The 24,609-nt window shown below is 42.4% G+C and overlaps 2 protein-coding genes across 2 annotated transcripts in view; both read left to right on the plus strand.

Moving 5' to 3' along the window:
- APOO (apolipoprotein O) overlaps window positions 1-24,609 on the plus strand; it is a 58,004-nt gene that overhangs the window by 13,591 nt on the left and 19,804 nt on the right. Inside the window, exons 2-5 of the mRNA XM_059050652.2 lie at window positions 8,034-8,141; window positions 9,234-9,353; window positions 13,288-13,342; window positions 16,673-16,768. Of these exons, the coding sequence (XP_058906635.1) occupies window positions 8,034-8,141; window positions 9,234-9,353; window positions 13,288-13,342; window positions 16,673-16,768 (379 nt within the window). The remainder of the gene's footprint in view (window positions 1-8,033; window positions 8,142-9,233; window positions 9,354-13,287; window positions 13,343-16,672; window positions 16,769-24,609) is intronic.
- LOC131748526 (peptidyl-prolyl cis-trans isomerase A-like) lies at window positions 1,762-2,412 on the plus strand. Its single transcript, XM_059050656.2, has 2 exons — window positions 1,762-1,884; window positions 1,952-2,412. Exons 1-2 carry the CDS (start codon window positions 1,762-1,764, stop codon window positions 2,375-2,377), a joined length of 549 nt encoding a protein of 182 aa, XP_058906639.1. The 3' UTR covers window positions 2,378-2,412.

The raw sequence follows: 24,609 nt of genomic DNA on the forward strand, positions 1-24,609 counted from the left end.
AAACTCAATCTTATGCCTCAGTCTTAAAAAACATTTTTTTAAGTTGTAACCTGAGTTTTTTTGAGTAAACTCTTAAGCTTCCTGGAAACTGTAAGGGCAGGGACCATGTCTGCTTAAGGGTTGTGTCCTGTTTAGCATGGTACCTGATGTGGAAAAAAGTCTAAGATGGAGAATATACCTTGATAGGCAGAGTATATAAGATATCTTGCTGGGGAATATAATCAGACAGAAAGAAAGAGTGTTTAACCACATGAGCCAGGGAACTCGGTGACACTCCCTCTGAGGTTTGCAAAGCTCACGGTCACCAATTCACCTGTTTCCCCTATGACTGTGGGTCTCTTACAGCTATATTTAAAACCTCAAACAAGCCAATACGTTGGGTCCTTAATTTGAGACCCTCAACTAGCTGAATTCCAGGAGGGGCATCTAGTGACTGAAGGGCACACTCCAGACGATAGGCTGGATGTAAAGCAATGCAGCCTTTGGATCTAGTTAGTCTGTAGCTGTAGCTTAGCACTCATTGAACATACAGCTCTTAACAGAGTGGGCTTGACTTTGATCTAGCAAGCCAAACTCATCTAATCCAAAGTAGAGAATGTTTAATCAGCTCTTGGAAGGTGCATGTGTACCCAGTTTCTGAGCCAAGCCATGTGCCCTGGGTGGAGAGTGAGCCTGGCAAACAAGGATTCTCAAAGACTGTCACTTGGGACAGTGAGTGCTTAGGTCATGGGTACACACAGTCTAGAAGTTCCAGCCCCTCATCAGAAGAGGTCCAGGGGAGATCTCACTTCCCAGGAGGTATTTTCATTCTGGTTGTACCATAATGGGTCAGGACCCCTCATGGAGAGAGAAAGCCTTTGTGTTCGTGTCTCACAAGGCAGTCCAACAGGAGTACCCATGGGAGAAAAGGTGATAAAGCTAGAGCTTTAGTGATTATGACCCAATTGGTTAAATCTTTCTTCAGGAGATCTAACTTCCAGGTTCATATTCTTTTTCTTCCTTGGGTAGACAAAAGGTTAAGAAGAAGATTCTTTGCCCCCTTTATTGCCCTCACACTTTCCTGGGGTGATCTCTGCCCATTTTAACAGACTTTCCTTCTTAAATTCTGATATTGAATGGGTTAGCCTGTATAATCAATATGAGCTCTAACAAATTATGATGGCCACCCAGTAGGGACTCAGCATTGAGAATCCCCATTTGTGATAACATCTGGTCAAGGCAGGATGGGGTAGTCTCTCACTATGAGGAGCCCTCTTTGATGCCAGAAAAGAAAGTGAACCACCCAAGATGCTGGGTAGTGCATCAGTGTCGGGCTTGTCTGCCTGTGGATCTTTTACCCAGGCTCTTCCTGTGAGTTTCCATTGCACAGGTCAGTACCACCTAGATCCTTACCATGGTCAGGTGTATGGCTGACTCCTTCCTAAGAATTACCCTTGACTAGCAATTCCCACCCATATTTTGGCATAAACTTGACATGGTTTAGGTCTGTGTGGATTTTTTTTTGACATGTAATTTACATACAGTGAGATGCACAGATTGTACATTGTACAGATTGTGCAACAATTTGAGTTTTGACAAGTGTATACACCTTCTGTAGCTCACACCCAATGAAGATATAGATCATTTCTGTCACTGCAGAAAGTTCCTTGTGCCCCTTCTTATTAGTAAGTCTACCCCGTGCAAGCTTCACCTCCCAGGCATCGACTATTCTGATTTCTATCACTGTGTATTAGGTTTAAGGCCACAGATCTTAAAATCTAGATGGTGGCTGCTTTGCAGACGCCGTCACCCTGGAACCTCCCACGCTGCCCAACCATGGTCGGCCCTACTGTGTTCTTTGACATTGCCATTGATGGTGAGCCCTTGGGCCGTGTCTCCTTTGAGGTAAGGGACCTGGAAACCAAGAAGTGACGGCTCATCCAATCCATAAAGCTATGTTAACAGATTGGAGCTGTTTGCAGACAAAGTTCCAAAGACAGCAGAAAACTTTCATGCTCTGAGCACTGGGGAGAAAGGCTTTGGTTATAAAGGCTCCTGCTTTCACAGAATAATTCCGGGATTTATGTGCCAGGGTGGTGACTTCACACGCCATAATGGCACTGGTGGCAAGTCCATCTATGGGGAGAAATTTGATGATGAGAATTTCCTCCTGAAGCATACGGGTCCTGGCATCTTGTCCGTGGCAAATGCTGGCCCCAGCACAGACAGTTCCCATTTTTTCATCTGCACTGCGAAGACTGAGTGGTTGGATGGCAAGCATGTGATCTTTGGCTGGGTGGAAGAGGGCATGAATATTGTGGAAACCAATGAGCGCTTTGGGTCCAGGAATGGCAAGACCAGCAAGAAGATCACCACTGCTGACTGTGGACAAATCTAACAATAAATTTGACTTGTGTTTTATCTTTAAAAAAATCTAGATGGTGAGAGATATCAGAAAATAATATTTATTCATGTAAATTGGTGCTTCTTAAAGCCGGAGGATGCCCCCCAGGAGACTTTTGTTAATGTCTAGACACATTTGTTTTGTTTTGTTTTGCGTTACGCGGGCCTCTCACTGCTGTGGCCTCTCCCATTGCGGAGCACAGACTCCGGACGTGCAGGCCCAGCGGCCATGGCTCATGGGCCCAGCCGCTCCGCGGCATGTGGGATCTTCCCGGACCGGGGCACGAACCCGTGTCCCCTGCATCGGCAGGCAGATTCTCAGCCACTGTACCACCAGGGAAGCCCAAGGCGCATTTTTGACTTATGGCTGGGAGTGATTGGCAGTGGCATCTAGTGGGTAGAGGCCAGGGTTGCTGCTAAGCCTCCTACAATGCACAGGACAGCCTCCCAACAAAGGATGATCCAGCTCAAAATGTCAACAGTGCTGAGATTGATAAACCCTGAAGTAAACCTCTGCAGAGAGAATTGTGGCCCTGGGGAGTGTTAATCTCTAGATCTCCCAAGTCTCTGGGGATGAGGTTTGTTTTTTGTTTGTTTTGTTTTGTTTGTTGAGAGCTTGCAGGAAATGGAAAGGGCAACTGCAAGAGGGACCTTTCTTGATTGCTACCACCCTTGTGGCCACAGTTCTTGCTGTGGAATGGGAGTGACTAACAGGAGAAGAGGGAGATGAAGAAAACAACTTGGGCAATAAAAGGGCAGGCTTAGCATAATATTAAAACTAGAAAAATGGACAAGAGGGAAAAATAAAGTAGAAATTAATGACACATAAAGTACAAGCAGCAAAATAAAAAATGAACAGGTGAGACTACATCAAACTGAAAAACCTCTGCACAGCAAAAGAAACCATCAAGAAAGCAAAAAAGACAACCTACAGAACAGAAAAAGAATATTTACACACCATATATCTGATAAGGGGTTAATATCTAAAGTATATAAAGAATACATACAACTCAATAGCAAAAAACAAACAAATAACCCAATTAAAAAATGGGCAAAGGACCTGAGTAGACATTTCTCCAAATAAGATATACAAAAGGCCAGAAGGTACATGAAAAGATGCTCAACATCACAAGTCTTTTGGAAAATGCAAATTAAAACCACCATGAGGGGCTTCCCTGGTGGCGCAGTGGTTGAGAGTCCACCTGCTGATGCAGGATACACGGGTTCGTGCCCCGGTCCGGGAGGATCCCACGTGCCGTGGAGCGGCTGGGCCCGTGGGCCATGGCCGCTGAGCCTGCGCGTCCGGAGCCTGTGCTCTGCAGCGGGAGAGGCCGCAGCAGTGAGAGGCCCACGTACCACAAAAATTAAAAAAAACAAAAAACAAAACAAAACAAAACCACCATGAGATACTACCTCACCTCTGTTACAGTGGCCATCATCAAAAAGACAAGAGATGAGGGACTTCCCTGGTGGTCCAGTGGTTAAGAATCTGCCTTCCAATGCAGGGGACGTGGGTTAGATCCCTGGTCAGGGAACTAAGATCCCTCATCCTGTGGGGCAACTGAGCCCATGCGCTGCAACTACTGTGCATGCGTGCTGCAAACTATGGAGCCCACACACACCCTGGAGCCTGAGCACCACAACTAGAAAGAAGCCCACGCCCCGCAACGAAGAGCCTGCGCGCCGCAACAAAGATCCTGCATGCTGCAGCTGAGACCCAATGCAGCCAAAAATAAATAATAAAATAAGTAAATAAATATATATGTTAAAAAAACGAGATGAATGCTGGCATGGATGTGGAGAAAAGGGAACCCTTGTGCGCTGCTGATGGAATTGTAAATTGGTGCGGCTACCATGGAAAACAGTATGGAGTTTCTTCAGAAAAATTAAAAATAGATCTACCATATGATCCAGCAATTCCAGTTCCGGGAATATATCAAAAGGAAACAAAAATACTAATTCAAAAAGGTATCTGGGGACTTCCCTGGTGGCACAGTGGTTAGGAATCCGCCTGCCAGGGCAGGGGACACGGGTTCAGTCCCTGGTCCGGGAAGATCCCACATGCAGTGGAGCAACTAAGCCCATACATCATAACTACTGACCCTGCACTCTGGAGCCCACGAGCCACAACTACTGAAGCTCATACACATAGAGCCCGTGCCCCACAACAAGAGAAGCTACTGCAATGAGAAACCCGCACACCACAACGAAGAGTAGCCCCCGCTCGCCACAACTAGAGAGCTCTCGCATGCAGCAACAAAGACCCAACGCAGCCAAAAATAAATAAGTAAATTTATTTTAAAAAAGAAAAGAATTTAAAAGGTCAACACAAGGCATTATATCAAATGAGGATGAAAAAGGGGACAACATGAACCCAAGATGCTTGGATGAGGAAGTGGGAAAAGGGGTGGGGCACCAGCTATTGACGGTAAGAAAGGGAATCTGAAACAAAGTTGGGGCGGTGCCTGCCAGCTGGCTTAGTGGAAAGTCCCCAGTTTCAACAGTGTTGTCAGTAGGTTGTGGACAAACCCAGAAGTCAGAAGCAGTGAGTTGGCACCTGTAGATACCAGCAGCCTAATAGGCCCTCTCCTGGGAAGTAGGGAGGGACCACACTGACTGTCAGTAGTGGCTCACTAACCTTTATCCTGGAAGCAAAAAAAAATTAGTGGCAATATTGCCTGGAAATAAATATCTTTTAAGTATTCCACTTAATGCTTTAGGGTGTGTTAATTATCTTTAAACCAGTTTAAGTAATAACCACTCCTTTTAAAAATAGCTTCTAGGAAAAAAAAGCTTCTAGGGCTTCCCTGGTGGCACAGTGGTTAGGAGTCCGCCTGCCGATGCAGGGGACAGGGGTTCATGCCGCGGAGCCTCTGTGCGTCCGGAGCCTGTGCTCCGCAACGGGAGAGGCCACAACAGTGAGAGGCCCGCATACTGCAAAAAAAAAAAAAAAAAAAAGCTTCTATCTCTTCATTTGCTTCTGAAATATGTCTCTTTCCTTGTTTGTGTGTGACTTCAGGCATACATTTTTTAAAATTTTTTTATTTTATTCATTTTTTTTGGCTGCGTTGGATCTTTGTTGTTGCGTGTGGGCTTTCTTTAGTTGAGGTGAGTGGGGGTTACTCTTTTTTTGGGGGGGTTACTCTTCATTGCAGTGCGTGGGCTTCTCACTGCAGTGGCTTCTCTTCTCGCGGAGCACGGGCTCTAGGCGTGCAGGCTTCAGTAGTTGTGGTGCGTGGGCTCAGTAGATGTGGCTTGCCGGCTCTAGAGTGCAGGCTCAGTAGTTGTGGCACACGGGCTTAGTTGCTCCACAGCATGTGGGATCTTCTCGGACCAGGGCTCGAACCTGTGTCCCCTGCATTGGCATGTGGATTATTATCCACTGCGCCACCAGGGAAGCCCAAGGCATACATTTCAACAGACCTTTTTAGGTTTTATTTGGCATTATATGTTTTGTGAGTATTACAGAGTAGCGTAGTCTTTCACATTACAGGCACTGCAGATCTCAGGAATGTGATTTCCGTGATGCCAAATCATGCCTAAGTAGTTAGAACAAGTCAACCGGTCATTTATTTTTTGCCTCTCTTCTGTCCATTCATGCAGGCATTAAACAGTTCTTGCGCATTTCTTATGTGTTAGGCACAGTTATAGACATGAGCAATACAGGGTAAGACACAGCCCCATCCTGAAAGGGCTTCCGGTTTGGGAGGAAGAACTTGATAGACATAAAAAAATGGATAAATAAGAAAAGAAAATCAGTAAGTCTCCATGCTCTTAGGCAATTGTACAGAAAGGCAAAGCAAATATAGAACATTCTAGGCAGAGGAACCAGCATGTGTGAACCCATGAGGCTGGGAAGCAGCATGGGAGAAATGTAGGGAGTTCAAGTTTTGTGGGAAAAGGCAGAGTGACAGATGAAGTTAAGAAGGTGGTTAGGGGCTTCCCTGGTGGCGCAGTGGTTGAGAATCCGCCTGAGGATGCAGGGGACACGGGTTCGTGCCCCAGTCCGGGAAGATCCCACATGCCGTGGAGCGGCTGTGCGTCCAGAGCCTGTGCTCCGCAACGGGAGAGGCCACAGCAGTGAGAGGCCCACGTAACACCAAAAAAAAAAAAAAAAAAAAAAAAAAGAAGGTGGTTAGGGTCAGGTCATAAATGGGCCTTGTTTGGCTCACATAAAAGTCCTAGGTAATGAATACCAAAGGATCTCCGGGTTTGCAGTTCAGAAAGATCATTCTTTTGCAGTGTGGTGGTTTGAGTCAACAGAGAGCCAGGTGAACATTTAGAATTAAGCTGTTGAAACAATCCAGGAAAGAAACAAGGGCCCAAGGGAAGATTATACAGGAGAAGATAAAGAGGAGAGAGTGAATTAAGTTCATTTAATAGGCAGAATTAACAGGACTTAATGACCAGTAGGATGGCGGGGGGTGGGGGCAGTGGAGATGACCTCAGAGTTTCCGATTGGGTTGTCTAGTTGGATGGTGGCACCATTCCTGAGAGAAGTAGTAGAGGAAGAGGGGGCATTTCCGGGGTAAAGATGCAAGATGGTCAAGTGCTGTGTATTAATTTTTAAAATGTATCACTTTTAAAAAAGCTTTCTAGATTCCACAGCACACATTCACCTATCAGGCCTAGTATAGACTTGGAGGCACAGACAGGATCCTGATGAGTTGGTTTTGGGTGTTCTTGGTATAGGGAGCTTGTGTCCCATCCAAGTAGAAATGTCCAGAAATAATAGGATAAGTGAGTTGGGAACTCAGGAGAGAGCTCTGGGCTGGAGCTGCATATCTAGGGGTCACTGGCTTCATGTTGAAGCCATGGGCATGAGTGACCTAGTCAGGGAGAGCAAGGCACAGAAAGAAACTGAGTTTGGGAACTGAGGTTGGGGGAGAGCAGTTCTGGGTGGGAATGGAAAGGGAGAGCTGCTCAAAGTTTGATTATTGGAATTATCGAAAGAATCTTCACTCTGTTCAATGAATCACTAGGTGAGATCATTAAAAACTCCTTCTCGGGCTTTCCTGGTGGCGCAGTGGTTAAAGAATCCGCCTGCTAATGCAGGGGACACGGGTTCGATCCGTGGTCCGGGAAGATCCCACATGCCACGGAGCAGCTAAGCCCATGTGCCACAACTGCTGAGCCTGCGCTTTAGAGCCCAAGAGCCACAATACTGATCCCGTGTGCCACAACTACTGAAGCCTGCGCGCCTAGAGCCCATGCTCTACAGCAAGAGAAGCCACCGCAATGAGTAGCCCGCGCACCACAACCAAGAGTAACCCCCGCTCACTGCAACTAGTGAAAGCCCGTGCGTGGCAACGAAGACCCAATGCAGCCAAAAAAAAAAAAAAAAAAAAACCCTCCTTTCCCTGTTGTTATTGGGGAGAGGAGGGGAGGTGTATCTTTTATTTTCCTTGAAAGGCTAAGTAGAAAACTCAGGAACTGCTGTTTTGGAAATGAAGATAAAGGTGACCTGGAATTTTAAGTCCACAAGAACATGTTTTTTAGTTTCTGACTTCCATAAAAGTTCGGGAACACATTCCTCATAATGCGCAATAAGTCTCTCAGGTCAGGAGTGACTGAGGTTGCACATGTGCCCATGTTATGTACTTTCAGTTTGTAGAATTGAGAGAAGGCTTAAGATTGTTTCTGTGTTTCAGGTAATTCAGAGGTCTGTGGGGCCGGCCAGCTTGAGCCTGCTCACCTTCAAAGTCTATGCATCGGCAAAAAAGGACTCATCTCACAAAGCTGCTGTGAAGGTTAATGAGGTAATATATTGTGATATATTTTGAATATGTGATTTAGTTACTATGGGAAGCATACAAATTGAATATCAGGAAGATAGGACAATTCAGAAGATATTTAAAAGGAGGAAATAGTTTTTCCTTGTGGGAAGCTGCTAGACTATGGCTTTTTTCAACTTTAATTAATTAGCCAAGGGCATAGTTAAGGAATATTTCCTAGATTTTTAGTGGGGCATCTGCTCTGTCCCAGTAGATTGTAAGCGCAAGTCACTTCTAAGTGATCTGCCTGCTTCCAGACGGCTTATCAAACCAAGAAAACATTCACATTTTTCCCTCTCCTAAGAAATTAAAGACCAGGGCTCATCCTGCTTCTTGGCTGGATTAGAGGCTCATAAGTAGATGCTTAATAAATACTAAATAAATAAAACAGGAAATCATCTCTCCATTGTTTACATTCCTTTTTGTCTGTACTTCCTACTGATTATTTTAGATATTTGGTTTCTTTTGACTTTGAGTAAAGTGTCATAAAGGTCTACCTTCAGTTATGGTCCGGGTTACTTGAATGGTGTTTACCTAAAGCTAAATGGCTTGTTTTTTTGCCCTTTACTCTCTTCTCACGCCTTGGGACAGTGGCATTTTTGAGGGTGAAGAAGGCAGCCATTGGTGGCTGTGAAACATTTCCTCTCTGGTGGGGAACGAACCTGCTATTCTGCTTTGATTAGCACTAGACTGATCACTAGAACTAAGTCATATGCTATTCAGTTATTCTCAAGCTTTTTTTTCCTATCCCACCTCTGATCCACCATTTAGAGTAATAGAATCCTTTTTCCAAACAAAATCTAAGATGAAATAACGAATAGTAATATATAAAATGGGTAAAAGGGGACTGCTTTGTCTGCTATGAGTAGGGTTGGGGGAGGCTAGGACACCTCATAGCCCTGCTCTCTTGGCCTTGTCCTTATTGATTAAGGTGCAGAGATTGTCTGAAGCAAGGTTCAGGGTGCACATAACCCTTATTCACTGTAGTTTGTGAATTATTACGAATTTAATAATTGATATTTCATTACTGTATACAATTCTTAATTTCTTTTTATTTTGTTTTTTCAATCTTTGCAGCTTTCACTCTACTCTGTTCCTGAGGGTCAGTCTAAATATGTGGAAGAGCCAAGGACCCAACTTGAAGAAAGCATCTCCCATCTCCGACATTATTGCAAACCATATACCAGTTGGTGTCAGGTACAGACAGCTGTTCTGAAAATGGAATGAATGCATTTGAGTTTAGAATCAGTAGTAAAAAGTCTATACTGGCTGCATGTTTTCAGAAAAAGGCACAATAAAGGGCCACAGCTTAAGAGTGCCTGACTTGAAAATGTTCGTCAGTGCCATCTCTGGAGGGGAGCAGAGAGCCCTAGCTTCCTGGTGACAGCTGTCACCATAGCTGCAGAGAGAGTTTCCTTCCCATTGGGCAGCCTGTGTCATGTTGACTAGAGAGCAGAGGCCCATGGTACCTATCTCTCTTTTTTTTTTTTTTTTTGGCCAGGCCACTCAGCTTGTGGGATTTTAGTTCCCCGACTGGGACTTGAACCTGGGCCATGGCAGTGAAAGTGCCGAGTCCTAACTACTGGACCGCCAGGAAATTCCCCCATGGTGCCTATCTTGTTGGTTGTGGCTATGAAAACATCATTGTCTACCAGGGGAGGATAGGGGGCTGGAACTTCAGAAGAAGGAAAAGGGTACAATGTAAACATTTATATCAAAATTAGGAAGTTTCTCTCCCCACAGAGATTCTACAAGTCAGTACCACTTTATTTTATTTAATTATTTATTTATTTATTTTTGGCTGTGTTGGGTCTTCGTTGCTGCGTACAGGCTTTCTCTAGTTGTGGTGAGCCGGGGCTACTCTTTGTTGCAGTGCGCGGGCTTCTCATTGAGGTGGCTTCTCTTGTTGTGGAGCACGGGCTCTAGGCACACGGGCTTCAGTAGTTGTAGCATGCGGGCTCAATAGTTGTGGCTCATGGGCTGTAGACCACAGGCTCAGTAGTTGCGGCGTACGGCCTTAGTTGCCCTGCGGTATGTGGGAGAATGCTATAATAGGAAGGTGGATAACTAAAAGAGGATGGAATTACATACTTGAGTACTTAACTGTTTCCCTTAGTGACCAAAGATCTGCATATACAGAAATCTGACTTTTACTGCTCAGGTTTTTTTAATTTGTTTGTTTGTTTATTTATTTATCTTTTTGGAGTATAACTGTTTTACAATGGTGTGTTAGTTTCTGCTTTACAACAAAGTGAATCAGTTGTACATATACATATGTTCCCATATCTCTTCCCTGTTGTGTCTCCCTCCCTCCCACCCCTCTAGGTGGTCACAAAGCACAGAGCTGATCTCCCTGTGCTATGTAGCTGCTTCCCACTAGCTATCTATTTTACATTTGGTAGTGTATATATGTCCATGCCACTCTCTCACTTCATAACAGCTTACCCTTCCCCCTCCCCATATCCTCAAGTCCATGCTCTAGTAGGTCTGTGTTTTATTCCCATCCTACCACTAATCTCTTCATGACATTTTTTTTTCTTAGATTCCATATATATGTGTTAGCATACGGTATTTGTTTTTCTCCTTCTGACTTACTTCACTCTGTGTGACAGACTCCAGGTCTATCTACCTTGTTACAAATAACTCAGTTTCATTTCTTTTTATGGCTGAGTAATATTCCATTGTATATATGTACTGCTCAGGTTTTAAATCAGGCATTTGTCATGTTCATGAAAGCCTGTGTGCAATTTTTAACATTGGAAACCGAAGTTTACAGCCTACAGAATGTTTTCGTGGGCTTTGATATGTATATTTGCCACACTTGATCTTGATTTTGAAAACTGATAACAGTAAAAGAATGTAGATGTGTGTGATGTGGTCTAGATTTATTTTGCTTGAGATGATAAACTCAATTTTCATCCAGAACTCGTTTTAAAATTTTTAATTTCCACTGTCTGTGCCAGTGCTGAACTTTTGTTCCCCAATTTAGAAAGAAAATAACATAAATTAGGCCATTATACTAAAGTACTGTAACCATATTATTGAGTTATGAAATACCTAAAGACTTTATACATAATGTGTTGTAACACACTTGAAGTTTTTTCTCTTGTTCTAGAAGATTTTTTAATTTTAACATCTTTATTGGGGTATACTTGCTTTACAATGGTGTGTTAGTTTCTGCTTTATAACAAAGTGAATCAGTTATACATATACATATGTTCCCATATCTCTTCCCTCTTGCGTCTCCCTCCCTCCCACCCTCCCTATCCCACCCCTCTAGGTGGTCACAAAGCACTGAGCTGATCTCCCTGTGCTATGCAGCTGCTTTCCACTAGCTATCTATTTTACATTTGATAGTGTATATATGTCCATGCCACTCTCTCACTTCGTCCCAGCTTACCCTTCCCCCTCCCTGTGTCCTCAAGCCACTGTGGAGAACAGTATGGAGATTCCTTAAAAAACTGAAAATAGAACTACCATATGACCCAGCAATCCCACTCCTGGCCATATACTCTGAGAAAACCATAATTCAAAAAGAGTCTTGTGCCACAATGTTCATTGCAGCTCTGTTTACAATAGCCAGGACATAGTGTCCATCAACAGATGAATGGATAAAGAAGGTGTGGCACATATGTACAATGGAATATTACTCAGCCGTAAAAAGAAACGAAATTGAATTATTTGTAGTGAGGTGGATGGACCTAGAGTCTGTCATACAGAGTGAAGTAAGTCAGAAAGAGAAAAACAAATACCGTATGCTAACACATATATATGGAATATTTAAAAAAAGAGGTTCTGAAGAACCTAGGGGCAGGACAGGAATAAAGACACAGATGTAGAGAATGGACTAGAAGATTTTTAAACCATCTGCTGGTGGTTAAGATAAGGTCAGCACATTTGCAAATATTTCTGTATCATGTAGGCATGACTACTGTTATTTCTCTCTTGCTCTTTTTTTTTTTGTGGTTATAAAAGTGCTTTGTCTCTACCTTTCAACCCAAGGTTGCTTTTTGTTTTTTACGTTTTCATCTGTGCATGATGCCTAGTGCAACAAATTGCCTCAGAATAGTTATCAACATGTTTATTTGTACTAGTTATATGTAAAAAAGCTTTTTTTTCTGATTACGCTGGTTTTATTTTCATATAGATTGAAGTCTTCATGAATGAAAATTTTTCTCATTCTTGGCTCCATTTTCAGGCCTACAAGTTCTAGTCCCTTTCTTCAAGAACTGATTTAATTTTTCTTCATAGTAAACAGATTATGCTAGCAAAAGAAGTGGGCAGTCAGTCTAGACATTGATCTGTAGTTTTTCTCTTTTCATGTGCAGAAAAAAACTAATAATGGATTTTAATGAAGCAGTGCTCAGGTTTTTTAATGTTCTTTATGTCCTCCCCCAAATTCAGCACTTATTATTTAAGGCCATTTAACAATATTAGGGTAACTTGCTCTGACTTGAACTGAATTAAAATAAACAAATCTTTTTCCAAGTGGCAACTGGTTCTGATATCTTCTGATACCCACGTATCTCTTTTCCCATCTTTACTGTACACTTTTTGAAGTAGTCCCGTGCTTTCTTTAGAATCATCTGATGTTCACGTACAAAGCCTTTTTATTGTTGTCGTTAAGAGAATGTTAGTATTTCATTTGCTCAGTTGGGGTAAATATTTCTCCAAACCTGGATATAGACTCCTTTTTCCCATTAAAGCTGGTCATTCCTGCTTCAAATGGGCAGTTTCCAGATATAGGCTCTAAAATCATGGCAAATCAGGAAATAGACTTAATATGAATGTTTTAATCTCACAGGGAAAGAATATCCACTTTAATTATCAAGGGGATTGATTTTTTTTCGTCCTCTTCAATTTCAATAGAAGAACGAAAAGGCTGGGTTGTTGAAACCACTCTATTTGAAATCTTTGCTTCCTGTGGCAATAATAAGCCATTCTGCTGAGCAATTTGTGGTGAAGGGGAAATGAGAAAAGGAAAAACAACACAAAAAACCCAGATAGACAGTATATCCCTTTGTTCAAAAAGTGCTAATAACATGATAATTTATTCAGTAAAGACAAATATATTTATTGCTACTTTCTAATCGGCAAATCCTATTGATTCTTTTTTTTCTCATCTTTTTAGGAAATGTACTCCCAAACTAATCCCAAGATGCAAAGTTTGGTTCAGTGGGGGTTAGGTAAGTCGATTTTTAATTAGGCATAATCAGTTTGTTTGACACTGGATTCTTTACCTGGGAGTCCATGGATGGGCTCCAGGAGATCTGTGAATTCCTTAAAATTGTATGTAGAATTTTAGAGCTATTTGGATTTTTCTGGAAAGAGGATCTATTTTTTTCATCAGATTTCAGAGAACTAGTGTCCCCAAACACTCAGGTAAGTCTCTTCAAGATCATTAGGATTGTTGGCCCAGCAGGTACAGATACACTGGATTTTCTTTCTTTAAATCTATTTCCAGGTGCAGTGTCCTAACTCATGTATAGGTTTCCAGAATCAGGATAGCTCATTGGCACAGCTATTAACACATGTTATAGAAGTTTAGAGACAGGAAGGAGCTGGGCTGGTGTGCCTAGGAAAGGCTTTATTGCATAATTTGTAGTGTTCTTACATGTTTTCATTTGTTTTTTATCACCTTTGATTGTTTTTCACATTCACTTGACACATACACTCATAAACTGGCTTCACAGTCAGTGTTCTAACTAATATCAGGAACTGATAAATTAATAGACATTGATCATATTTCATTCCCTTTATTGGACATCTCAGCCAGTCATCCTCTTGTTTTGTTTTGTTTTGTTTTGTTTTTTCGGTACGCGGGCCTCTCACCGTTGTGGCCTCTCCCGTTGCGGAGCACAGGCTCCGGACGCGCAGGCCCAGCAGCTATGGCTCACGGGCCCAGCCGCTCCGCGGCACGTGGGATCCTCCCAGACCAGGGCACGAACCCGTGTCTCCTGCATCGGCAGGCGGATTCTCAACCACTGCGCCACCAGGGAAGCCCCTACAAAATATTTATAGGAAATACAGGATGATAAAATACTTCATTATAATGAGATGAATTTGTTATGAACTACTTGAAGTGCCGATGATTGTTTTTACAAGTGTTTCCGTAACAGAATAAAATAAGCATGAGTACAATTTATTTCTTTGTGAAGTTTATCATAGTATTGATGCACTGATAACCCTGAGACTACTATATAAGTAAATTCTTCATTTGAAGACAGACATATTAGTGGCTTACCACTTCTTTAAATTATTCATGTATGTTAATTAATATCTTAATTTTATAAACACTTATTAGTGCTTATTATGTGTCAGGAACTAGTCTAAGTGCTTTGAAACTATTAATTTATGTACAGTCCTCATAACAACCTTGGCAGTTAGGTACTTTGTTACCTTCATTTTTTACCTGAGGAAGCTAAAGAACTCCTGATCTTTTATCTATATGTGTGACTGAGGTGTCTCTTCATTGTCGCCCATCATTTCCCATTGATTTACAGCAGTAGGCAGTATTTGCAATGTGAGTCTTTTTTTTCTTCTCTTGGACTCATAGTTACTGCAAAGACTTAAGGAGAAATGTTCCATTATGAGTTGCATTGTTGTCTGCCAAGGCAACCAGTCCATTTCCCAGGAGTCATAGCCAAGACATGTTGCTAGAAGCTGGGCTTCATATTTAGTGTAGTCTTACAGCATATCTTCTTTCCCATTTCTTTGTGATTTTCCCACTTTGGCTCAGCTCACCAAGGCATCTGGGTGTCCTTCTATCACCTGCTCTGTGTGCCTGTCTAGAATTGAAAATACCATGCTGGTAGGCAAAAATAGAGGGAAGCAGAAAATTGCCTCAAATGACCCAGACAAGAGGATGAAAAGTTAAAACCAGGTTAAAGGCAAAATAAGTAAAAGGCCAGACAGGAATTGGTGCAAAGAACACAAGCCCTACAGTAGTATTTAAAATGATCACCACATTTCCCAAAGAAACCAAGAAAAGGATAACTGGTACATGCCTAGTATTATCTAGACGAGAGAATTATTGAGTATTCCAGTTAGCTCAGTTCCATGTATGTCTGTTAAGTCACCATCATGGCAGGCATTGAAGAGAGAGGCTGATTGAGACAGTGGTCACAGCCACTGAGGTGCATATTATAAAGTGTTCAATACTAGCACAAATACAGAGACAGTCGTAGACCACCATTGAAGGTACAGAGGAAAGAGACTAGTTTAACAGAGACTGGGGAGATGGGAGCAGTCAGGGAAGGAGTTCTGAGATGAGTCTTGAAGGAACAGTTAGTCACCCCAAAACCTGGGGGTGGGAATTGGGAGGCGTTCCACACAGAAGGCACAGCATGACCAAAGCTTGGAGTGGTGACTTAGTGTTGCATGTGCTGGGAACTGGAAGCAGGTCGGGAGTGCTGAAGATGAGGTTGAGAGACCTGCAGGCTTTTCAAGTCATGACCTAGCTGAAATCCCTTTGTTAATTCATTCAGTGTCCATTAACTCCTAGCAGGGCTTCAAATAAGTATCTGTTGAGTGAACATCCACTATTTACCACTGGGGGAAAATGACATAGAAGTCTAAGCAGCCCACCATTAAGGAGCAGATAGTCTCTTGGAGGAGACATGAAATACACCCTGAATAATTAAAAACAAGGGCCGTACAATTAGGCACCAAATGACGGTAGAGAAAATAAATATGGTGGGACTTTAGAGGAGAAAGAGAGGTGTGGGCTGATGAGTATAGGAAAGGCTTTTCTGAGGAGGTAGGACTTAAGCTGGCTTTTATTTGGTGGCATTGGCTCAGGGGAGAGGAGAGGTGGCATCATGCGAATGAGGTCATAATGCATGGTCAGGCGTGGCAAGTAGACTCACATGTTGCATTTATTTGTATTTATTTTATCTATCAACAGTGACTATTTCCTGCATATACTTGCACTACAAGTTTCCTTCATTATCCAGATTTATTCTTATCTTGAGTTTAAATAATGAATTCAGGTGGCAAAAGATACATTTTTTTTTCTGAGTCTAATGTATTTGGTTCCTGAATTTTAGAGAGCAAGCAGCAAAGCTTCAGATAGCGACAGATCTATCCAAAGATTTATCCAGATTTATTCTGTTTCTGTGTTTGGATAGCAAGGGATTCCTGTATTTGTCTTTCTGCCCTTATGAATAATTGATTCAGATCTGTTGCCTTCAGGAATGTGAAGGTAATCTAACATTACTTTATTGTCAGAATGTCGTCAGGCTAAAAAGTGTTTGAAAATTGGATACTTAAGTTGTAACTAATAAGTCATGTTTATCTCTTACATAAAAAGAACTCGTTGAAAAGAAGCATATTAACAGAAAACGAAGAATACATTATATGAAAAACATTTGCTACTACATATGCTACTTATATTTGACTTTTTTGTATTGTTCTTTTTGTTTATGTTTATTTTTAATTGAAATATAGTTGATGTACATGTTTTATTTTTTAATGAGCAATTTATAAAACGGTTTCCTGGTCTGATTCTATTGTAGACAGCTATGAATATCTCCAAAATGCACCGCCTGGATTTTTTCCAAGACTTGGTGTTATTGGTTTTGCTGGAGTTGTTGGACTCCTTTTGGCTAGAGGTAGGTACAATTTTGTAGTTTTTTTTTTTAAACAGTTCATAAGGGAGACATAACATATACATTTGATTCTTTCTTTTCACTTACCAGTTTTTGGAATAATGAGTTAGTTCCTGAGTATAGCCTTCTTGATGTATAATTGATATGGTTGTTTTCTCCAATATGTTTGATTTTAAACATATATAGAAATTGTAAAAAAATTAAATGAAAGAAATTATATACTTTTGGTTACAAAAAGAAAACTCAAAATGGATTAAAGACCTAAATGTAAGGCTAGACACTGTCAAACTCTTAGAGGAAAGCACAGGCAGAACACTCCATGACATAAATCACAGCAAGATCTGTTTTGACCCACCTCCTAGAGAAATGGAAATAAAAACAAAAATAAACAAATGGGACCTAATGAAACTTAAAAGCTTTTGCACAGCAAAGGAAACCATAAACAAGATGAAAAGACAACCCTCAGAATGGGAGAAAATATTTGCAAATGAAGCAAGTGACAAAGGATTAATCTCCAAATTTTACAAGCAGCTCATGCAGCTCAATATCAACAAAACAAACAACCCAATCCAAAAATGGGCAGAAGACCTAAATAGGCATTTCTCCAAAGAAGATATACAGATTGCCAACAAACACATGAAAGAATGCTCAACATCGTTAATCATTAGAGAAATGCAAATCAAAACTGCAATGAGGTATCACCTCACACCGGTCAGAATGGCCATCATCAAAAAATCTACAAACAATAAATGCTGGAGAGGGTGTGGAGAAAAGGGAACCCTCTTGCACTGCTGGTGGGAAGGCACATTGATACTGCCATTATAGAGAACAGTATGGAGGATTCTTAAAAAACTACAAATAGAACTACCATACGACCCAGCAATCCCACTACTGGGCATATACCCTGAGAAAACCATAATTCTAGAAGAGTCATGTACCACAATGTTCATTGCAGCTCTATTTACAATAGCCAGGACATGGAAGCAACCTAAGTGTCCATCGACAGATGAATGGATAAAGAAGATGTGGCACATATATACAATGGAATATTACTCAGCCATAAAAAGAAACGAAATTGAGTTATTTGTAGTGAGGTGCATGGACCTAGAGTCTGTCATACAGAGTGAAGTAAGTCAGAAAGAGAAAAACAAACACCATATGCTAACACATATATATGGAATCTAAGAAAAATAAAAAAGGTCCTGAAGAACCTAGGGGCAAGATGGGAATAAAGACACAGACAGACCTACTAAAGCATGGACTTGAGGATATGGGGAGGGGGAAGGGTAAGCTGTGACAAAGTGAGAGAGTGGCATGGACATATATACACTACCAAACGTAAAATGGATAGCTAGTGGGAAGCAGCCGCATAGCACAGGGAGATCAGCTCGGTGGTTTGTGACCAGGTAGAAGGGTGGGATAGGGAGGGTGGGAGGGAGGGAGACGCAAGAGGGAAGAGATATAGGAACATATGTATATGTGTAACTGATTCACTTTGTTGTAAAGCAGAAACTAACACACCATTGTAAAGCAATTATATTCCACTAAAGATGTTTTTAAAAAAAGGATCATTTTTCCTAATAAGAACCTACTGAATATCACAGGGAACTCTATTCAGTACTCTGTGATGACCTATATGGGAATAGAGTATAGAAGAGTGTGGATATATGTATATGTATAACTGACTCACTTTGCTGTACAGCAGAAACTAACACAGCATTGTAAATCAACTATACTCCAATAAAAAAATTAATTAGAATTAAAAAAAAGGAATTAGTTATCCTTTATAGGTACATTTACTTAGTCAAATTCCTGTTGTTCTTTGATACAGAAAGAGTGAAGGTTCATTAATGAAGAGATCTGTCACACCTGGGAAACTGTAAATGTTTCAGTATTAAGATTAGGCTATTAGGGCTTCCCTGTTCGTGCAGTGGTTAAAAATCCGCCTGCCAATGCAGGGGACGTGGGTTTGAGCCCTGGCCTGGGAAGACCACACATGCCACAGAGCAACTGGGCCCGTGCACCACACCTACTGAGCCTGTGCTCTAGAGCCTGTGAGCCACAACTACTGAAGCCCACGTGCCACAACTACTGAAGCCCACATGCCTAGAGCCCACGCTCCACAATAAGAGAAGCCACCTCAATGAGACGTCTGCGCACCACAACGAAGAGTGGCCCCCACTCCCTGCAACTAGAGAAAGCCTGTGCACAGCAATGAAGACCCAATGCAGCCAAAAATAAATAAATAAAAATAAATTTATATTAAAATAAAAGATCAGGCTATTGTTCCTAGTAACAGTGATTTCATGGAGAGTTTATTAATTTCTTGATGTCTTGTGCCTTCAGTCAGTGATGATAAAAACTTTTAAAAATACTTAAAATTAGGGACTTCCCTGGGGTCCAGTGGTTAAGAATCCACCTTCCAGTGCAGGGGACGCGGGTTCCATTCCTGGTCGGGGAACTAGGTTCCCACATGCCACAGGGCAACTAAGCCTGCGTGCTGCAACTGCTGAGCCTGCACGCTCTGGAGCCTTTGCACCACAACTAGAGAGCCCGTGCACCACAACTACTGAGCCCCTGTGCTCTAGAGCCCACGCGCCACAACTAGAGAGAAGCCCGTGCACTGCGACGAAGAGCCTGTGTGCCACAAGGATCCCACGTGCCGAAACTAAGACCTGATGCAACGAAATAAATAAATATTTTTTTAAAATACACTTAAAATTAAAAGCTAACAAATATCAACTTAAAGATATTACTACACCTTACTGCTGGATTACAAAACATTTTTTAAATTCATTTAAAAATTATTTATTTATTTATTTTTGGCTGTGTTGGGTCTTCGTTTCTGTGCGAGAGCTTTCTCCAGTTGTGGCGAGCGGGGGCCACCCTTCATCACGGTGCGTGGGCCTCTCACTATCGTGGCCTCTCTTGTTGTGGAGCACAGGCTCCAGATGTGCAGGCTCAGCAGTTGTGGTTCACGGGCCCAGTTGCTCCGCGGCATGTGGGATCTTCCCAGACCAGGGCTCAAACCCGTGTCCCCTGCATTGGCAGGCAGACTCTCAACCACTGCGCCACCAGGGAAGCCCCTACAAAATATTTATAGGAAATACAGGATGATAAAATACTTCATTATAATGAGATGAATTTGTTATGAATTACTTGAAGTGTCGATGATTGTAAAATTCAGAGTTCACAAAAATTCCTAAATTATAAAGATTATGAACCCTGTAATCGGTCCTCATAAAAGATAACTATAGAGACTAGTTTGATAACCATTTCTCAATATTAAAAACCTTCCTATACATGCCTTAACCGCTCTTTTAGAATCTGGAAGAATGCTGCCCTGGTGCCACTCCCCCAGTGTGTGGACTGAGCTCCTGTTGTAGTTTTTGTGTCCTCCTCCCATCTTGTGCAGAATATGTAAGAATTAAATGCAGAGTTTGTTTTTACTAATCAGCTTGGGCAGTAGTTGAACCAGCTTTTTGTCCCAAACTTCTTTCCCCTCCTTCTGTAAAGCTGTCTAGAAAAGCATTCCTATCTTATTTAGATAGTGTTTAGAATTTATGAAGATCCCAAGGCCAGGGTGTTGGAATTTGACTGGGTGTTAGGGAGCCAGGAACGTGGAATCAAGTGAGATTAGCTTCCTCCTTCCCTCTCCATGGGTAGAGCATGTGGAGCAGTTTTACAGCCCTAAAGAGGGCTCCCTGTGCCATGTGTGCTCTTTACACTGTGTTTATCTCCTGCACGTCCACTGTGGTGACTGTCCTGAGGACGACTGGCGACTGTGCTCTCCTGGGCAGAGCAGCAGCAGCAGGACACCACTACTGCGGGTCCTTTGCCTTTGCTTTTGTTTTCTTGCTTGTTTATATGTTCCTCTCTCTTCTTCATTTTCCTGAGAGGGCTCGGTTGTATTAAAATAATTTGAAACCTTAATTCTTTTTCAGAAAAGTACACATGCACACATACTCATGTGCACGTACCAAACAACAGATCTTGTCCTGTGGGTGCTGGGGTACAAGGGCCTGAGGTAAACAACGTTGGTGTGGGGGGGTCCCTAAGCAAGATGAGTGGGGAGTAGGAGGGTAGGTATGTTCATGGGTGGTCAGAGTGATTTTCAGGCCCCTCCAGGTCCCTTATGCTGGCAGCAGTACGATGGGCTCATAAGGTCCCTCCTGGTGGAGTTTCTTTTCTTCTTTTTTTTCAGTCTAACATTTTATTTATTTTAATTTTATTTTTTAATAAAAATTATATGTATTTAAGGTGTACAACATGATGTTTTGATACACGTATACATAGTGAAATTATTAACAGAGTCGAGCTAATTAATATATCTTCTCATATAGTTACCTTTTTTGTGATGAGAGCACCTGGAATCTCCTCTCTTAGTAAATGTCCAGTGTTCAGTATTATCAACTGTAGTCATCATGCCGTACATTAGATCTCTAGACTTATTCATCCTACATAGCTGCACCTTTGTACCCTTTGACCAGTATCTCCCCATTTCTCCCACCTCCCCACTCCTGATAACCACCCTTCTACTCTCTGCTTCTATGTATTTGACTTTTTTAGATTCTACATATCAGTGAGATCTTGCACTGTTTTTTCTTTCTCTGTCTGGCTTATTTCACTGAGCATAATGTCCTCCAGGTTCATCCATATTTTTGCACATGGTAGAATGTCCTTCCTTTTAAAGGCTGAATAATATTCCATTGCAAATGTATACCACAATTTCTTTATCCATTCTTCCATTGAAAGACACTTAGTTTGGTTTCATGTCTTGTCTATTGTGAATAATGGTGCAATGAACATGGGATACTTCAAGATACTGATTTCATTTCCTTTGGGTGTATACCCAGAAGAGGGATTGCTGGATCATATGGATAGGTTTCTTGAGCATTCAGCAGATAATGGTGGTGAGAGGGTGGCCAGGACTGTGGTGAGGACAAGAGGTACTTCTCTGGAAGAGAGATGAGTGGATGATCATTCAGAGGAAGTGGGCCCAGCCAGGACACCCAAGGGTGGCAGGTGGTCGTTGCCACCATTGTTGCCTTCTTGTGGCTCCCTCCAGCACTGGCAGCCAGTGCTTCCCCTCTGGCAATGCTGATGGTTACAGTTTAGACCACTGGCTTCTTGGGAGGTGTGGGTGTGGAGGTAGGCAGGGAGACAGGGGATTGCACTTTCTTCCAGAAGTTCTGGGGCCCGCAGCTCATTGTGTGAACCACTAGGAGCTAGAAGCTCAAGAGCTGCTGCCTATCAGCTTTCCCTAGAGGAGTGAAAAATGGCTGGTTGGACGGTTTGCTGTCCTTCACCTGGTCCTCACCTTCATGAGCTGCCCAGGTGCTTAAAGCTTCAAGTGTACAGGTGGGCTTCCAGGGGTGTGAAAGGCTTTTCTCTTCTGGAGTAATTATAGCCTTTCAGTCAAGGCAATAGGACAGGGAGAGAAACATAATATTAAGAGTCTGGATTGATAGTATTTGTGTTCTCTTCTGTAACCCCAGTTCTATTTTGGGCGATTTGTCTGTTTAAAGTTTAAGACCGATAAACAGCACTGACATTCTTCTTTGTAAATATGAGTAACATACATTGCACTAGCATCTATACGCGTCCCATCTCAAAAACCCCGTGCCTCTGAGTGGAGACTGTTTCTTGTGTCAAGTCCACTTCTAGTGTATTCTCCAGTTTTACCCTCTACCAGTTTTCTTAATCTCATTCTCATTTCTCCCAGCTCTCCATCCTTCTGCCTGTTGATTTCCCCTTTCCCAAGGCTCTACGTATTCTCACAGTCTAGACTGAGACTCAGTCAACAACAGCTGTTGTCTTGGGACATGGCTCCACGCTCTCTTGGGTTTGACCCCCTTTGCCTGGGGTCCATGTTGTCTTCTCCTAGATTTGCTGCCATGCTGTTGAACTACATGCTTAAGTCACTTTCAAAAAAGCCTATGTGGGAGGTAAACTTTCCGAGTTTTTGCAAGTCTGAAAGGACTCATACCTAGTGATAGTTTGGTTGGTTGTAGAATTTGTTCTCCATCAAAACTCTGAAGGCTGCATCTTCTAGCACCCAGCGTTGCAGGTGTGAGAGCCAGCAACCAGTCTGCATGATTGTTCCTTATGAAGTGATTCATTTTTTTCTATTTTTCTGGAAGCTTTGAGGACATTCTCTCAGTCTTCAATGTTCTGAACTTCCATGGTGCTGTGACTACATATAGATGTTTTCATTCTTTGGTTGGGCATTTTGGTGGCTTGAGCCTTCAGCTGTAGGCAAAAATATCTTGTATTTATTTGAAAATTTCCTCTCATTCTTTTTCTTTCCCGAACTCGAATTCATTTGTGATTGAGCTATTTAAACTGACCCCATATGTCTCTTGTATTTTCTTGACTATTTTATTCTTTTTGCATTAGTTTACTTTGGTCATTTCCAAGAGCTCTTTTCTGCTCTCTTTTCACAGAACTCATTTTTCTTTTAATGCAGTAGCTTCTTGAATTTATTGATGATACTTAATAACAGGTTTAGTTTAGTTTAGTTTTGTTTTTGTGGTACGCGGGCCTCTCACTGCTGTGGCCTCTCCCGTTGCAGAGCACAGGCTCCAGATGCACAGGCTCAGCGGCCATGGCTCACGGGCCCAGGAGCTCCACGGCATGTGGGATCCTCCCGGACCGGGGCATGAACCCGTGTCCCCTGCATCAGCAGGTGGATTCTCAACCGCTGCGCCACCAGGGAAGCCCTAGTTTCGTTTTTAAGTTCTCTTTCCTTTAGGGTCATTTTTCCTTCTTGCTTGTCTTGATCTTCTTTTTATGTTGCAGGCTTTCCTCAGCTTTCCTCAGTTGTACAGTCATGTTTAAGAACGAGGCAAAAAACAAAACAAGAAAGAACAAGGCAATTGAAACTCTAATAAGCACTTTTTGCGTGTAGATGGGGCTTGCTGGCAAGCAGGTTCTCTCTCAGGGTGAGCCAAAAGGGGACTGCCCTTAGGTGGGGGGGGTGTGACAGTGCCCACCTGAGGAAGGCTGGACTCTCAGCACTAGCATGCACATGCACTCACACCAGCTGTCTCAGTTCTCAGCAGCAAATCCATGGAATTTCTTTAGCAGTACCCTGCCCCCCTTTTAAGATTTTGTCTGGCGAGATGGCATGGCCACAGGCAGTTTTGCAGAGGCATGGCATGGAGGAAGGAGAGGCTCACCTGGTCCATGCACAGGACTTGTATTTCTCCCCCATCTTGATCCCTGGTTGCCCTCTCCACCCTGCATGGTACCTGACATCTCTGGGCTGCCAGGGACATTCTGCTCCCTCCTCTGCTGTGGCCCCTCCTTAGGATTTAAAAGCTGTCTGTCCTCTTGCTCCCATCCATTCTGTTTTCTGAAACTTGGTTGACACTTCTAAATAGCCAATAGCCCCTCCATATATTTTCTCTTCGTTGTGGGTTTATTATCTGTATTTTATTCTTTTACTGTTATTTTTATGGGGTATTGGAAAGGAGAGGAGAGGAATGCTTGCATTCAGTATTTAAATAGGAAGCCAGTTTACTATGAAAGAATGTAAACCTTAGGAACCAAAATAATGTGTGGTTTTCTTTTTCAAACAATTTTTTTTCTGTTTCCTTAGAAATGGTGGTTCTCTTGAAAACATTGTATTGATGAAAAAAGCCAGGTGCAAAGGACTACATATTATATAATTCCATTTATAGGAAATGTCCAGAGTAGGCAAATCCATAGAGCTAGAAAGTAGATTAGGCTTCCCTGGTGGCACAGTGGTTGAGAGTCCGCCTGCCGATGCAGGGGACACGGGTTCGTGCCCCGGTCCGGGAAGATCCCACATGCCACGGAGCGGCTGGGCCCGTGAGCCA

Source organism: Kogia breviceps, chromosome X (genome assembly GCF_026419965.1).
Source record: "Kogia breviceps isolate mKogBre1 chromosome X, mKogBre1 haplotype 1, whole genome shotgun sequence".
Lineage (NCBI taxonomy): Eukaryota > Metazoa > Chordata > Mammalia > Artiodactyla > Physeteridae > Kogia > Kogia breviceps.

Bases quoted from the DNA above. Each gene is read 5' to 3' on its own strand.
- LOC131748526 (XM_059050656.2), top strand. From the start codon at position 1,762: ATGGTGGCTGCTTTGCAGACGCCGTCACCCTGGAACCTCCCACGCTGC. The intron at 1,885-1,951 runs GTAAGGGACCTG...AACAGATTGGAG, and splicing joins TGGGCCGTGTCTCCTTTGAG to CTGTTTGCAGACAAAGTTCC.